Source organism: Zosterops lateralis (genome assembly GCF_965231275.1).
Source record: "Zosterops lateralis genome assembly, chromosome: 27".
Classification (NCBI taxonomy): domain Eukaryota; kingdom Metazoa; phylum Chordata; class Aves; order Passeriformes; family Zosteropidae; genus Zosterops; species Zosterops lateralis.
In genome coordinates, this window is record NC_139787.1 from 382,601 (window position 1) to 398,264 (window position 15,664).

General features: G+C 54.4%; 1 protein-coding gene across 2 annotated transcripts; it reads right to left on the reverse strand.

Annotated features, from left to right (window-relative positions):
• Window positions 1–355: 355 nt before the first annotated feature.
• On the reverse strand, window positions 356–15,196 carry RPRD2 (regulation of nuclear pre-mRNA domain containing 2; the record flags this gene model as incomplete). Of its 2 annotated transcripts, XM_083879028.1 has the most annotated exons (11): window positions 356–4,018; window positions 4,638–4,841; window positions 5,073–5,342; window positions 5,608–5,893; window positions 6,501–6,676; window positions 7,015–7,141; window positions 7,641–7,693; window positions 9,057–9,131; window positions 10,207–10,307; window positions 10,568–10,697; window positions 14,974–15,196. In XM_083879028.1, 11 exons carry the CDS (start codon window positions 15,194–15,196, stop codon window positions 1,380–1,382), a joined length of 4,284 nt encoding a protein of 1,427 aa, XP_083735154.1. In that variant the 3' UTR covers window positions 356–1,379. The 2 variants fall into 2 exon arrangements, with proteins under 2 accessions (XP_083735154.1, XP_083735155.1); XM_083879029.1 differs by lacking the exon at window positions 9,057–9,131.
• Between the last annotated feature and the right edge of the window lie 468 nt (window positions 15,197–15,664).

A 15,664-nucleotide genomic window follows, 5' to 3' on the forward strand; every position in this document is an offset into this window, starting at 1 on the left:
CCCCTTCCGCCGGAAACGGGAGCGCGCCCGGGGCGGGATCACCCCGCGCCCCTCCAACCCCGCCTCCCCCTGCGGGAGCCGCCTTGGACTCGCCCGCTCAGCGGGAGCCGCGGATGGGACGGAACCATTCAGGGGGTGGGGGGAGGAACCTGCAGGGAGCGGGGGCTGGGCCCGGGGGGGCGTGGCTGGAGTGTCCCCAGGACCAGGGTGACCCCAAGACTGGGGGGTGACCTCAAAACCTGGGTTGTCCCCAGGACCGGGGGGTGTCCCCAAGACCGGGGGTTGTCCCCAAGACCGGGGTGACCCCAACACCGGGATGTCCCCAGGACCAGGGGTGGCCCCAAGACCGGGGGTGTCCCCAAGACCGGGGGTGTCCCCAAGACCGGGGGTGTCCCCAAGACCAGGGGGGTGTCCCCAGGACCGGGGGTGACCCCTAAACCAGGGGGTGTCCGGAGCGCGCGCGATAAAGAACGGACCCGCCAAGGGCTGGTTTCGTACTTTTTATGCAGATCCTGAAGCCCACACCGGTATCAAACAGGTAACGATGGAGGCAACTAAAAACCAACCAAAACCAAAAAAAAAAAAAAAATTAATTAAAATAAATCAAGTAAAATCCCAACTTCATACAAAAGCCGCGGGGGCGGCCCTGGGGGTGGCGGGGGGACCCCTCAGAGCCCCCGCCGGGCTCCAGCTGCGTGTGGTGAACGATCCCAGAGGGAATTAAAAAGTGATTGCTATATACACACACATGTAGAAAGTCAACAGTGATCCCGGGGGAAAAACAAAACAAAACAAAACAAAAAATCCAAAGATCCCCAAATTAACCCAAACCCAACCGACAGTCTTCTCAAGCAGGGGGGACAGGCTTGGGCCTTCTTGCTGCCAGAGTCCCACGTCCCATGGAGCTCCAAGGTGGGTTTGGGTGGGTTCCTCGACCCTTTTTTTGCCTTGTTTTGGTGCTTTTGGCAGACGGGAGGATGAGGGGGGGGTCTCCCCTCCCTGCAGCAGCAATTTGGGGATCGGCTGGAAACCAACACCCCAACACCACTCAGCGCTCCTCTCGAAGCTTTCAGAGTTATTCCTTTTTTTTTTTTTTTAATTTTTTTTTTAACTTTTTCAACTACTACTGAAGGTTTTATTTAACAGCAACGTGGCTTCTTCTCGTTAAAACATTTTGTGTCTTGTTTTCTCGTCTCACCCAATGCTGGGGTGGGGGGGGGGGTAGAACCAACCAAAAAAGTACAGAACATTTAATTTAGGAGAAGGTTACAGGGGTCTTGAGGGGGGAAAAGAAAAAAAATGAAAAAAAAAAAAAGAAAAAAAAAAGAAGGAAAAAAAAAAAAAGGAAAGAGCAGCGCCCCGGGAGCTCGGCAGCTGCTTCAGTACCGGGGAGGAAAGAAGGGACGTTTAGGGGTGAAGAAAGGGGCACCCCCTCTTCCGAAGGGCGGCCGCGGCCGCTTCAGGCTCTGGAAGGGGTCTCTGCCGCCGAAGGGCTCCCGCGGGCGGAACTCGGCGCGGGGCGTGCGGAGCAGGACGGAGCCGCGGCCCCCGGGGTCCCGGTGGGCCGGGGGGCCCAACCCGCGCCCGGCCCCCAACTGCTCCCGGGGCAGGGGCCCCGTGGGGTCTCGCGAGCGGGGCAGGGGGTCTCGCGGCTGAGCCCCCACGAAGTGCTCCTTCAGCGTCCCTTGCATCGTACCGTGCTCCTTGGGGAAGGCGCCGTGCTCCAGGGGGGGCGGCGCGGGGAAGGGGACCCCGCCGTGATCCCCGGCTGGCGGCGGCGGCTGAGCGGGGAAAGGGACCCCGGCGTGTTCCCCGGGCACCGGGGGCGGTGGGGGCGTGGGGAACGGGACCCCCGCGTGCTCCACCGAAGGAGGAGGGGGGACGCCGTGGGGCAGCGGCAGAGGCGCGGGCGTTTCCTTGGAGAAAGGGTTGGCGTGATCCACCGACGGCATGCGGGGAGGCACCGAGTGATCCCTCGGGAAGAGGCCGCCGTGGTCCTTGGCGGGAGCGGGAGGGGGCACGGCGGGCGGCCCCACGGGGTCCCGTGGGAAGGGGTTCCCGTGCTCCAGGGGAGGCGGCGCGATGGGCGGCGGCGGCAGGTGGTGCTCGAAGGCAGAGCTGAAGTTGTTTGTTCGGAAGTTGTTGACGCTCTCCGCGAAGGGCGGCACGTGCTCCTTGTAGGGCGCGGGGAATCCGCCCAGGCCGGGGAGCTCCGAGGAGCCCGAGGGCCCGTTGTCGAAGGCGCTGCCACCGCTGCTCAGCTCGAACCAGCCCGCCCGGCTGCCCTCGCGCCCGTGGCCTCGGCTGCCCTTGCCCAGCACCCGGATGGACTCCACGGTCTGGATGGGCTCCCCCGACATGCCCCGGCTCGAGGCGTTGTGGTAGCCCAGCGTCTCGATGGGAGCCCCCTTCTCTTCGGTGCTGTCGGGCAGGTCCAGGCAGGAGGAGGAGACGCGGGTCTCGATGCGGTAGTGCTCCTCTGGAGGCTGCGGCTCGCCTTTCACAGCCCCGGATAAGCCCCCAACCTCACTAGAGCTGCTTTTGGGAATCTGCCCAAAATGCTTCTCCTCGGAGGGCTTGCGGGAGGCGTTTTTAAGCATGTTCTTGAACTCGATGGTGGAGGTGGCGGAGATGGAGGAAGCCATGGGTTTGTCCCCGCCCGCCGGGGGCGCTCGGCTGGCGGGGCTGGGGAGGGCGTTCTGGGGAGAGAAGAGAGAGCGGTGGGGAAGCGCGTGGGGCGAGTCCGGGTATTGCTTCTGTGAGAGGCCGGGTTTGGGCAGGGTGCTGTGGTTGGAGTCTGGCGTGAAGAACACGTCGTTCTTGCTGGGTGATGGGGATCCATCCGAGGCTGAATCCTTCCCCCTGCGGCCGTAGCTCCCAAACATCCCTGGGGATGAAGCCAGAGGGTCGCAGCTCTCGCTCTGATCCAGGATAGACCTCATGGCCGGGGGGAAGGATGGCTTCACTCCAAACTCCTGCGACCGCTGCCCGTAGCTGGACAGCACCGGCTGGTACTCGGCAGAATCTGGGAGTTTACTCGATTTCAGGATAGACTTGACCGGCTTTTTCTCCAGGTTCAGCATGGCCGAGGGCGGCGGCCCGGAGTAGTCGAAGTCACGGTAATCCTCGTCTTCTTGGAAAGATGTATCTGGGTAAAACTTCTCCTGGGAGGAGTCCATCAAGGAGGAGGGCATCTCCCTGCTGTCTGCAGGCGGCTTGTACAGGCTGGCCGGGGACTCTCTGCCGAGGCTGAAGGGCCGGTAGCCGTGCACAGAACTGGGAAGTTCTTGTGAATATCCATCATCCCGGCCCTGCAGAGGCGACCTGGTACTGCTGGGAGTCGAAGAACCGGGGCTCATGATTTTTGACAGCAGGGAGATCGTGTCGACGTTGCTCGACGTTGGCTTGTCCATCATCTCGTCCTGGGTGGGAGTCCCGCTGCGCTCGTCACGCACGGGGGTCCCGTCCACATTGTCCATGGAAGTGCTGGTGGGGCCACGCTGGAAGTCAGAGCTGTGACTCTCCGGTGCCATGCTGGACCCCAAGCTGCTGAGGATGGGAATATTCAAGTTCAGGCCGCTGAAGCCAGGATTTCCCTTCAGGAAATTGTGTATCTTCATCTCCAAGCTGGGAGAAGGGGGTTCCGACTCCAGCTTGGCTTTTGAAATTTCGGAGGATTGACCCAGTGAGGTTTCTGTTGGCAAAAGGGAGGAAGGACTGGTGGGGTGGGAACTGGAAAATCCCAGGGAATTAGTTGGTGGCTTAAAACCAGAGCTTGACAGTGCTGGGGTATGTCCAACGGGAGCCTTATTGACCGAAGTGGAGGAAACCTCTGCGGTGGTCGAGTTTGGAGAATAACCAAAGCTTTTGGCTATAAAGGACTGTGGATTGGAAGGAACATTCCTCCCCTTCATGCAGGGCACGGTTGTGTTGGCTGGCGATGCCGAGGTGCTCTGTGAGGCAGGTTCTCCTGACTGAACTGTGTTTCCAGCCACGCTCTGCAGCAAGGACGACAGCCCTGGAAAACAGAACTGCTGCATCAGGCACTGAGGGCAGAGGCAAACCACCCCAAGCCACTGCCATGGGAAAGATTCCCATGTTTGCACTACAGACACCTTTTAAACCCCACCCAGTCTCCATCCATGAAGGGGACTGGATTTTGCTGCACTGACATTGGCACCCAGTGAAGTGCAACCTTCTGCCAGAGACTTGGATTGATCTACAAATATAAATTACACCATTGAGTCAGGTGGGTGAGAACTCATCCTGGTCTGGAGCCAGGACTGAGAAAACCCTGCCCTGCTGGCCAGGTGACCCTGGCAAGGGGCCAGAGTGGGAGCAGAACCTCTTTCTGCACATAGAAAAACACAGAGACCTCTCGGTCTCCTGTCCTGTTCAGGGAATGTTCCAGATACGTGCACTTTGGCCACAGCACAAGCAGGAAGTACAGGGAGGTGACAGATCTCACTGGTCCGTGACACCTGTGCTACCTGAGAAGCACATCCACACGTGCCAGAGACGTAAAACATTCCAATGGAGTTTTCCTTCCTGTGTTCTCACTTTGGGACAAGCAGAGCAGCACGTTTCCGCCCTGCCACTGCCCCTCAGACACCTGCCAGCCCTCCTCCAACACCCACCTTGCAGAGCTGGCGCTGTCTGAGTCTGGGTTTTGGAGAGAGCCGACAAAATGCTTTCCGGAGTTATCTCGACTTTGGAGAGAATATTTGCTAATGGATTCGAAGGAGCAGAGGCAGTTCCCAGGACAGGAGTCTTCAGGCCACTGGTGAGCGCCGTGGGGCTGGTCGGGGTCCCTGGTGAAGGTCTCGAGGCAGGACTCACACCTGGGGCAGGAGCAGACACCGCTCACCTGTGCTGCTCTGGCAACGCAGGTGCTTTTGACTCAGCTCTCCCACACAGGCACAAGGGAGCACAAGCAAGGAGAGGCTCAGGAAGTGACACCATGAGCCAGACCTCTGAGAGCAGTAACTCACTCGTGTTTATTTTGAGACAATTAAAGCTTTAAATGATCACCCAGCTCTGTTAGTGCCCACGACCCACGGCTCAGCACTCACCTGTGCTCTTCATCACCGATGTCAAACTGCTCAGGATGGAGCTGATCTTGGCCAGGTCCACGTTGGCCAGGTTGGGTAAGGCGAGTGTCGGTGCCAGGGAGATGGGAGCTGTGCTCACCACCTTTGGAGCTGGGGGGGTTGGAGGGGCTGGGGCTGGTGTTGCCACTGTCCCCGAGGCTGTGGCAGCTGCAGCAGCTGGTGGCACCACTTTGGGGACACTCTCTGTCTTGGTGGGGGCTGGAGCAGCCTGTTTGTCCTTCCTCTCCTCCACTGCAATGGAAAGGGGGGGAACAAGAGCAGAAAGGTCACTCAATCCCTGAAAAAACCTCAGGGAACATCAGTTCTTATTCCCACAGCATCTTGGGTAAGTGATTTGGGACATGGATATTATCACAGCTGAACTGGGACTTCCCCACCAGGAGATTCAAACCCAACAGCCCCACAAACCCAGCACAGGCTTTGTGCCTCCTCCACATCCCCAATGAAGCTGGAAAACACTGGTTTGTCCTGTAATTCCCACAGGACAACGACATACCAATGATTTTAGACGTATCATCCTCCACATCCGAGAGCTCCATGTCTTCCACATCCCGGTTATCTGTGGCAGGCTCTGGAGAAACCATCTTACGGCCTCCGGCTGCCGGAGACCGGGTGCTGTTCTCCTCCCCCATGCCCTGAAAAGGGGACTCAGAGCCCGTTGGAGATGGAGCATCCATGCTGGGAGAAGGGACAGGAGACTCCTCGGGGTCGGGAAGAGTTGCTTTCAGCTGGTCCAGCTTTTTCTTCAGATTGCTCACTCGGTTGGCAAATGTTTTATAGGCCTAAGGAAGGAAGGAAGGAAGGACACTGGATCTTTCGTGCCTCAGTCACTTCCTTAAGGAAGCAACACACAAGTCTGATAAAACCAATTCCAAATCCCTGCACTTGAGAACTTGACTTTTCCACGGGACTCACACAAAACTGGGGAGGATAAAACCTTTTTGCACCGACTCAGAACAATTTTCATAACCCTCCATTTATTTTAAGAAATGTGTTCTGCCCATTTGGGGCTTTTGGTAGGGTCTGGAGGGTGTTGGTTGTTTTTATTATATTTTATTACTGTCCTTTTTTGCTCATCTAGATCTCAAATAAATCCCAAGTTTCCAGAATTCAGGATTTGTCACACTAACTGTAATTTTGCCCTGTTTAAGAATCCAGAGGGGAATCCAACATTCCAGCAACACACACAAATTGAGCTTCCAACTGCTGGATCTTGAGACCATATCCTTATCTTGCCCAAAGTCTCCATTCTGCTCTCTTTGAAAACCACCCTTACACCAATCCCACAAACTTTATAATTTGGGAATAGAGAGATGAAGCATTTTCCAGCCCAGTGAACACAGGCAGATGCTGTTCCAGCTGTGGAGGATCCAGAAAAGGCACACTTACATTTGCCACCACCTTGACTTCCTTGTACTGTGCCTCGTAGAATATCCCGGCGTTCTCCAGCGCCTCGGTGAGCGAGGGGCCGTTCTTCACCTGCTTGTCCAAGCCATTGACAAACTCCTCCAGCTTTGAACTTGCTTCTTCAAACTCCTTGGAGAACTTCTTCCCTCCTGTTTTATCTGCAGGGAGATGGAACACGATGGAAATGGGATATTGGGACAGTGAAAGCTGGCACACTCCCAGACCAGCCTGGTGATCCACTGGGATCTGGCAAGGAGGAGGCCTGGTTGCTGGTTGCTGGCAGAGTGTTGCTTTTCAGACAGTTATTTGCTTGATCTGAGCTCTGCACCTGACAGTTTCCACAGAAATTCAAATTAAACAAGACTTTTCCCTCCTGACTGCTGGTTCTTAACCCCGCTCTGAAATTCCGGCATTTTCCAGATACAAATTCTGGCATTTCTCATCTTGACAGAACTGAGGAGCTCCCACAACACCTTCGGTGCCCTCGGGGTTTTACCTTTCAAGCACTTGAGTGTCTCAGTGCTGCAGACGTCCACCCTCATAGTGGAAAGCTGCTTCTCCTTCAGCTCTATCTGATCTTCTGAGCGTTTGTACAGCAGCAGCTCATCGATGAGGGACTGGGGCTGGAAAAAAGCAAACAGGAAAAAAACCTCCTTATCACATTGCAGGGAACAGATGCCCTGTCTCCTCTCTGTTCAAATTGCTTCCAAGTAAGAGCTAACCCAAAAACCATGTGGATCCCAGGATTTTTAACCTCAAATCTCACAATGAACAAACTTGGGCTCAGGCAGGAGCTGCAATTTCACAAATCTCCTGGTTAAGAGCAGAGACAGGTGTTTTTTATTTACTCCCCATTTCACTCTACAGGTGCCTGTGCGTTTCATGAACATGTCCCACTCTGTTAGGGGACTAAATTTAGACCAATTTCTTGTAACCAGCTCTTCAGCCACTCCAAAATCCTCTTCACAAAGATGTCCTGAGCCTGCCCAGGCCCTGCCCATGTTGGCCCCATGGGTGTCACAATCTCCATGTCACAGGTGGCTCTTGGGTCTGGGGTCACCCCCCATTCACACCCCCCATGTGGGGGTCAGTGCCATGGGTCACTCCCACTCACAGACTTACTCGGAATTCGGCAACAATCTTGGACTTCAGAGCAGCTTTTGGGTTGGTGGAGGCTGTGGGGGGAGAAAGGAAAATTGTGAAGAAATTAAGGAACCACATCCTGATGGAAAGTCACAAAAGGCAGCTGAATAAAAAAGATATTTTTAAGATAACTTTGTGTGTTACCCATCACATCCTCCCCTCCATGCACGTGTCCCTCAGTGCTCCGGGCTCCTGGCAGCTCATGGGGACAGGGACACACACAGCCTGGACTGGAGCTCAACGAGTGACATTGCTGCTTTTTAACATGCTCTGAACATTTCCTGGGCACACCTTCTCCTCAGCAAGACAAGTCCCTGCAATGGTTTGATCTAAGAGCCTTCTCCAAGGAGTCACACCTCTCTACAAGGACGGGAATGTTATTCCCAAAGTGCCAGAGCTGGAGCTGACATGGAGCCCAGGTTTCCTGTGGGCATTTCCTAGGTCTGACCAGAGCCTTAACAACTGTCACACCTGGTTACAGGGTGGGGGGGACGAGTCCTGCTGGCAAGAGACTGAATCCATCAGATTCTGGACAAAACAGGAGAAAACAGGAAAGAAGAAATGAGCTGATGAGAAGCAAAGCACTAAACCCTCCATCCATGCTGGATGCAGCCCAGTTCTGCCTGGGAAAGCAGCTTCTGGTGTTAAGCCCAGTAATAAACACTCCTTGAGACTTTTAACCTTCTGATGTCACCCTGTGTCACTCATACACCTGATGTCTCACGTGTCACACATCATACCTGATGTCCCATGGTCACACCTGATTGTCCCTTGGTCACACCTGACGTCCCACACATCACACCTGATGTCCCTTGGTCATACCTGATGTCCCACACATCACACCTGATGTCCCATGGTCACACCTGGTGTCCCACACATCACACCTGACATCTCACCACCTCTGTGGGGACCACTCGGGGTGTTGGTGCAAAAATGAGATCATTAAGGTCACTCTGTTATAATAAATTCTCTCCTGCTGGTCTGGGTTCTGGACTGCTGGACTGTCACATCCTGTCCCTGAACTCCCAGCTCCTGGTTCCTCCTCCCAGCCCATCCTGCTGGGGCAGGAGTTTTCCTGAGCATGAAGGGAATAATGTCCATCTCCTGCTTCTCTCTGTCTTCTCTCCATCTCTCACCAGTCTAGGAGCAGTTTCCAAGAGGTTCCACCAGCTCTTTCCTTTCCTGTCCACAACCTCTGCTCTCCTATCTTTTTTTTTTTTTTTTTTGCCTCACTTCTTTTCTTTACAAAGTTGTTTTTTCTACCAACATCTCATTGGTGTGCACATCTTGGGGCCCTTCTGAGCCTGCAGGCTCAGCTCACACTGGGCTCAGCCCTTCTGCTCCTCGAGCAGCCAATTTCTGCATGAGTGCACAGAGTTCACAGTGGTTCCTTACTTTGTGATTTCTTCCACGGCTTATTCGGTTTGTTCAGAGACTCTTTCAGCTGCTTCTGAGTTTTGAAAGTGGTACCTGGAAAACATTTCATTTTTGGCAGTCTGGCATTATGGGATTCCTGTCAAAATCTGGTTTTTTTTTTTGGTGCCGTACAGTTGCACGGTGAAAGAGTGAACAGAAATTTGTTTTAAAATACCTCGACCAACTTCCTTAGAGGAAGGAGCTGCTGGATGCCCAAGAGAACCTCAGTTTACTCAGGAATGCAGCAACCTGGGGGTGGTCTACCATTTTTAAATCAAGTTTCTGTTTGCCCTTACACTAAGGCAGTTCAAAAAAAAAAAAAAAATCACAGTAAAAAGGGAAAATACAAGAAATCTAAAAAATGAGACTCTTTAGGGAGGCTGTAAAAAGGAATCAGCATGGAACAGACAAGTGCTGCCCGTTGGGAAAGCAGCCACGATACCTGATTTACCTGAAACCTCACAGACCTGTTTCCGAGGTGCAGAAATGAGCAATTTCAGAGCAAAAAGCACAAAAGTCACTTCTCAGCATGCAACACCCAGCTCATGCCTGTCCTCGTGCCACAGCCCGACCCAAGACACCACATTCCTCCTGCTGTGATGGCCACGACCCTTCAGACCACACCTGAGAACCTCCTGAACACCTTCAGCTCTTCGTGATGTGAGTAAAGCCAAAACCTGATTTCCTTCACTGCTAATTCCTGGTTTTAACCGAACTCCACGTGTTTCTTCTCTAAGGACTCGAGGACTCTTCACCCTCCAGCTTTGCTTCTGCTTCTTCCTACCCCACAAATAAATCAGTTAAACCAGCATGTCACTGAATAGGACTTGGGAGGAACAGCCAGAGCACCCTGGTCAGGACGTGCAGGACCATTTCAGTTCTGTTTGCTCTCAGCTGGAGCAGCTCCAGCTCACGTGAAAGAACTCACAGCTGCCTTAGGAAAGGTACAAAAGAGGTAAAGCAGGAGAATCCAGCACTGCTCACGTCCCCACACCTGGCTACCTTACAGCCTGTGCCAGGTGCAAATGCTCCTCACTCCCCTCAGTGACCCCAGACTATTTCTACAACTTGAGCGAGCTCACGTGGCGGTTTATTGTAAGGTGAGAAATGCAAAGGGGGAGTAACTTACTCAGTGCTTCTTTCAGTGCCAAAATGGTTTCCTCGGGGTACACGTTTCTGTCCTCCCAGATTTTGAAGATTCTTTCGATGGATTTGGAAACTGATGGATCCCTGGAAGAGAAGAATTCTTTACTCCCTGACTGCAGGACACTGGTGTGAGGCTTCTCTTGTTCCACAGGATAATTTGACCCAAACCACCTCCCCGTGCAAATTAAACCCCAGCTCATGCCTGCTCCGGCCCACTCTGCTGTTCCAACAGAATCCTTCAAGTTCTGCTGATGATTCTAGAGAGTTCTAGAGATGTCAGAAGAAAAATTCCCCCTTTTTTGAGACACTCAGCCCCCCCAACAGCCTGTTAGTTAATTACTCACTTCACTAACGAAGCAGCCTCAGGAAGCACCTCTGCGAAGGTGTCCCGAAAGACAATGGCATTTTTCCTCTTGCAGTTCTGTATGACATCATTGGCCAAGTAGAAAAGGTTCAGCCGATGAGGAAAAGCAGCTGAGGACAAAAGAAAATTTACAGTCAGCAGCAGACAGAAGTACCACAACAGCCACACCTTTGATCCCGATATTTCAGTGCTGTTTTCAGTAAAGTTTCAGAGTTTCCAAGGTCCAGCAGGCAAACCCTGGGGACTAGAGAGGAACATCTTCCATCTACAAACGATTTTCAGACTTGCTCTTCTGACCCTCCTCATGTTCAAAAGCTCCAAAGTGATTTACTTCATCAAACAAACCCCTTCCCTTGGAGCAGGTAAACTTGGGAAGCTCATCCACATGCTAATGAAGGTAACGAGCTCCTTCACTTCCCTAAAGGACATTCCCAAGGATTAAACCAGAGGAACAATGCCAAGGGATGGTGTTACCTCACACGCCCCCGTGTTGTCACCTCTCACCTCCCTGTGTCACCCCTGTCTGTAACCAGAATGAGCTTTTATCTACAGATCCCTCAAGTCTCTATCCTGCTTCATTTTCCAGTTGGAAGTTGAAAATTTACATTGGTAAAGCCACTTCTCACAGCATGGCTGCACCTTTTCAGCTCTCATGGTCTCCAGGATTTCTCTCAGGAAGCTCAGCCTGGTCCAGAGCCCTGGGTGAGAGCTCACCCCTCACTCACAGCCTGAAGAAACTCCCAGCACAAACATCCCACCCAGCATCAGGGTGAGCTCACAAGTCAACACGAGCTCAAAAGGAAGATCCTGAACAGGAGATCCTCCTCTGAGTGGAAGCAGAGCTGAGGACACAAGACAAGGCTTAGCTCTGGGTCCTCAAATCCTCGTGGGTTGATGTCCTTAAGCCTCCCTGAGCCCCTGCCAGCAGCAACAGCTCTCCTGGCACTGAGCCCTCGAGCATCACTCCAGGCTGGGGCAGGGAAGGGCACGGGGACAGAGCCCTTGGGAAGTCTCTGCTCCTGAAGTCCTGTCCCCACACTGTCCCTGCCCCAGGACACACAGCAAAGGGCTGAGAGGCAAGGCAGGGGTCACTGCCAGCAGCTACTCACCTCCACCCTGCATGGAGCCCCAGGTCTCATATCCCAGAGTGAGCTTTTATCCCTGCCCCTGCTCCTCTGGCACTGTCACCTCTCAGAGCCCCAGTTCCCATATCCCAGAACAAGGTTTTATCCCTGACCCTGCTCCTCTGGCCTCTCAGAACCCCAGCTCTCACATCCCAGGATGAGCTTCTATCCCTGACCCTGCTCCTCTGGCCTCTGCCACCTCTCAAAACCCCAGCTCTCACATCCCAGAGTGAGCTTTTATCCCTGACCCTGCTCCTCTGGCCTCTCAGAATTCCATTTCCCACATCCCAGAACAAGCTTTTTTATCCCTGACCCTGCTCCTCTGGCACTGCCACCTCTCAAAGTTCCATCTCCCACATCCCAGAACGAGATTTTATCCCTGACTCTGCTCCTCTGGCCTCTCAGATCTATCTCCCACATCCCAGGATGAGCTTTTATCCCTGATCCTGCTCCTCTGGCACTGCCACCTCTCAGAGTTCCATCTCCCACATCCCAGAACAACTTTTATCCCTGACCCTGCTCCTCTGGCCACTCAGAGTTCCATCTCCCACTTTTACCCCTGCCCCTGCTCCTCTGGCCTCTCAGCTCCATCTCCCACACCCCAGGATGAGCTTTTCCAGCACAGACTCAGCCAGCCGAAGGATTTCTGACCAGAACCTGTTGCTCACACACAACCTGTGCCCTGAAGGTGCTGACAGGGCAGGTTGAGGTGGGTTTTCTGGAGCACAGAGTGGAGGGCTGGGAATTCAGCTGCAGCCAGCTTTCCCCAAAACTCCAGCCTGGATAATCTCTCAGATCATCGTCCCACTGCAATGGAGCTTCTGTAAAACCCAGAGCTCAAGTGCCAATTCTGCTTCTGATGTTCCCCCCATCCCAGAGATATTTCACCAGCAGAGAGCAACGATTCCAAATCTTAATAACCTAAAATAGATTTCAAAGAACTATAAAGCTTTGATTGAAACGATTCAGCATCTACACAGCAGAAAGAAATGTGGAGTGGGGCTCCAGCGTGATGGTGACAATACAGAGCAGAGCCCAGAGCAAAGTTAGAGCCACGAGTTACAAACCAAGATACACCCACGCCATGCAGGAGGGAAGATCCATAGCAAGGGTATAATCCACAAAAAAAAATCAACTTTCTCTGGGTCCAAGATGCAACAGGCTGTATCCAGTGGGCTCCTCTCAGATAAACCAGTGAGGAAATGTGGGGAAATGGGAAACTGCAGAGCTGAGCCCACCCCAGCCCAAACCAGGCACCCACAAAAATGCCATTTCAGAGCCTCCAGACTGGTCATGTTTAACTCAAACACTCTGAGCAAACCCTCCTGCAGGGACACCCCAATTCCCATCAGGAACTTCCCAAAGGTGAAAATGCAGAAGAAAATCCCTGCAGGAACATCCCTGGAAGCTCTGGCCGTGACCAGCATGGCTTGGAATCAAAATGCCAAACCAAGAGCAACATGTCAAATACCAGCACCTCTGTTTTTCCTGAAAGGACACAATTCTGTGCCCCAGGCGGCCCAACCCCACCACATTCCCCTTTACCAAGAGCAGGTTTGATGTTTTTGTGGGAGATTTGGAGTTAAAAACATTTAAACACTTAGAAAGGAACCCAGAGCCAGCAGGTTTGATGTGTTTGGGGGAGATTTGGAGTTAAAAACATTTAAACACTTCAGAAAAGAACCCAGAGCCACCTGTGGCACCAGCACTGAGCTCCTCTGGCTGGGACAGAGATTCCCCACAGCCTGACTGACAACTGTGGGGTCCTTGGGGCAGAGGATGAAGGGTACAATGAAGGAAAAAGCAGGAAAAAAAATAAATAAACACAAAACTATGGAAGCAGGGAGTAACCAAACAACAAAGCATGGCAGCTGCTGTCAGGGATTGGCTGAGGAGGAAAAAAGATGGTTAAGGAGGGAGCTGGATAAAAGGAGAAGTGCAGAGGTGAGATCCTCACAAGGGATGTGAAGGGAAACCTTGAAAAAATCCCAAAAAATCCAACAAGAATTCCAGGATGGTGCAAAGGGCTTGGGGCAGGAGCAACAGGCCAGGAGCAGGTGGGAGCTGGGGCAGGAACAGAGTGGGAACAGTTCAGTGGCTTTTGAGGAGCTTGGGAAGGGAAAAGGAGTGATGGAAGAGCATTGAGAGCCTTGGGAAGGGGAAAGGAGTGATGGAAGAGCATTGAGAGCCTCGGGAAGAGTCAGGACAACTGTGAGAAGGCCAGAACTCCAGAGCAGCTGGCACATCCCAAACAGAGCTGGGCTGGATTTTCTCCAGCTTGGAGCAGAAGGGGAAGAGCCCCAGGGATGAGGCCACAGGGCCAGGGGGTGCCCAGGGGAGGAGGATTTCCAGGAGAGGTGGCAGTGACAGCAAGGCAGGAGGAGCCGGGGTACCTCCTCCAAGGCTCTCACCTTCCTCTCCTTAATTCCAGATAAAACAGATCAAACTTTGGGGAAAAGAGGATCTCCTGCATTCTGCAGTAATTCCTGGACAGAGAAACCCAAACTCTCCCAAGTTTTCCAATCTGCACACAGCAGGTTGACACTTTGGGGTGGGAATGTTCTCTCCACGTCCCTGCCAAGCAAAACTCCCTTGAACTTCCACAAGAAGAGTCAAACCTTCCCACAAGCAGCAGAGATAATAACACTGAGCATCCTGCCCACAGCAACCTTCTCCCTCCGGGTCAGGGGCACATCCTGATGGGCACTGCAGACCCCAGAGGTGGCACCTGCACTGTCTGTGCCCACCCCAGACAGATCCTTGAGCCCCCAAAGTGCTGCTTTAGGAGAGATTGTGGATCCAGGAGGACAAAGGTGCCACCACTGAGCTGCAGGAACACGTTGTGTCCCTCCAAGGATTGACAAGGTGATGCACACGGGACAAGAGGGAAGGTTTTCAAAGTAAAAGGGGCAGATTTAGATCAGGTGTCAGGAAGGAATTCTCCCCCATGAAGGTGGCGAGGCCCTGGCACAGGTAGCACAGGTAACCCAGGGAAACAGCGGCTGCTCTACCCCTGGAAATATCCAAGGCCAGGCGGGGAACAACCTGATCTAGTGGAAAGTGTCCCTTCCCATGGCAGGGAGTGGGACTGGAAAGGCTTTAAAGTCCTTTCCAACAACTCAAACCTTTCTACGACGATGAACCAAACCCTGAGCCACCTATACCGGCCAATCCCCGAGTGTCCAGTGCTGGGCTCACCCCAAAACCTCCCCAAAACCTCCGCTCACGGCACACCCCGCTCTCTCCCCAGCCCCGCACTCACAGCGGCGCAGCCACTTCATCCAGTGGTAGACGATGGTGCTGTGGTGCCGCTTGTTCTCCAGGCACCACGAGGAGAGGCCCTGGATGGACTCCATGGTGTTGGTGACCGCCTGCAGTTTCCTGTCCAGCGAGGCCTCCAAGGCTCCGGCCGCGGACGAGGCGGCGGCGGCCGAGGAAGAGGAGGACGAGGAGGCCCGGCCGCCGCCTCCGCCGCCCGCCGCCATCTTCCCGCGCTGCTCACGGCGGGGCGGCGCCTCACGGGGCGGCGGAGCCCGGGATGAGGAGAAAACCGAGCGGCGGGAACGGGCCCCCGGGAAAGGATCGCGGGAAGGCCTAAAGGGGTTGAGAGAGGCGGGAGAGAGAATCGCTGGCGGTGCCAATAGGCGGTGCCGGCACGGAGAGAGGGATCACAAGGGAGGTGATCCCCCCGGGGAGGTGATGCCGGGGGAGGAGGTGCGGCGGTACCGGAGGCGGTGCCGGTACCGGAGGCGGTTCACGGCCCGGCCCCCCCCGCCGCCATTTTGTGACTCCCCGCACACCGGCGGGACGCGCATGCGCGCGCCAGGCCACGCCCCCTTTCCCTTCCCGCCCGTCCGCGCCTGCGCGTTCGCCACGCCCCCCCCTCCCCTCCCCTCACAACCGTCTGCCCCCCCCCCTCCCCTCACAACCGCCCTGAGGGGGGCGGAGAGCGC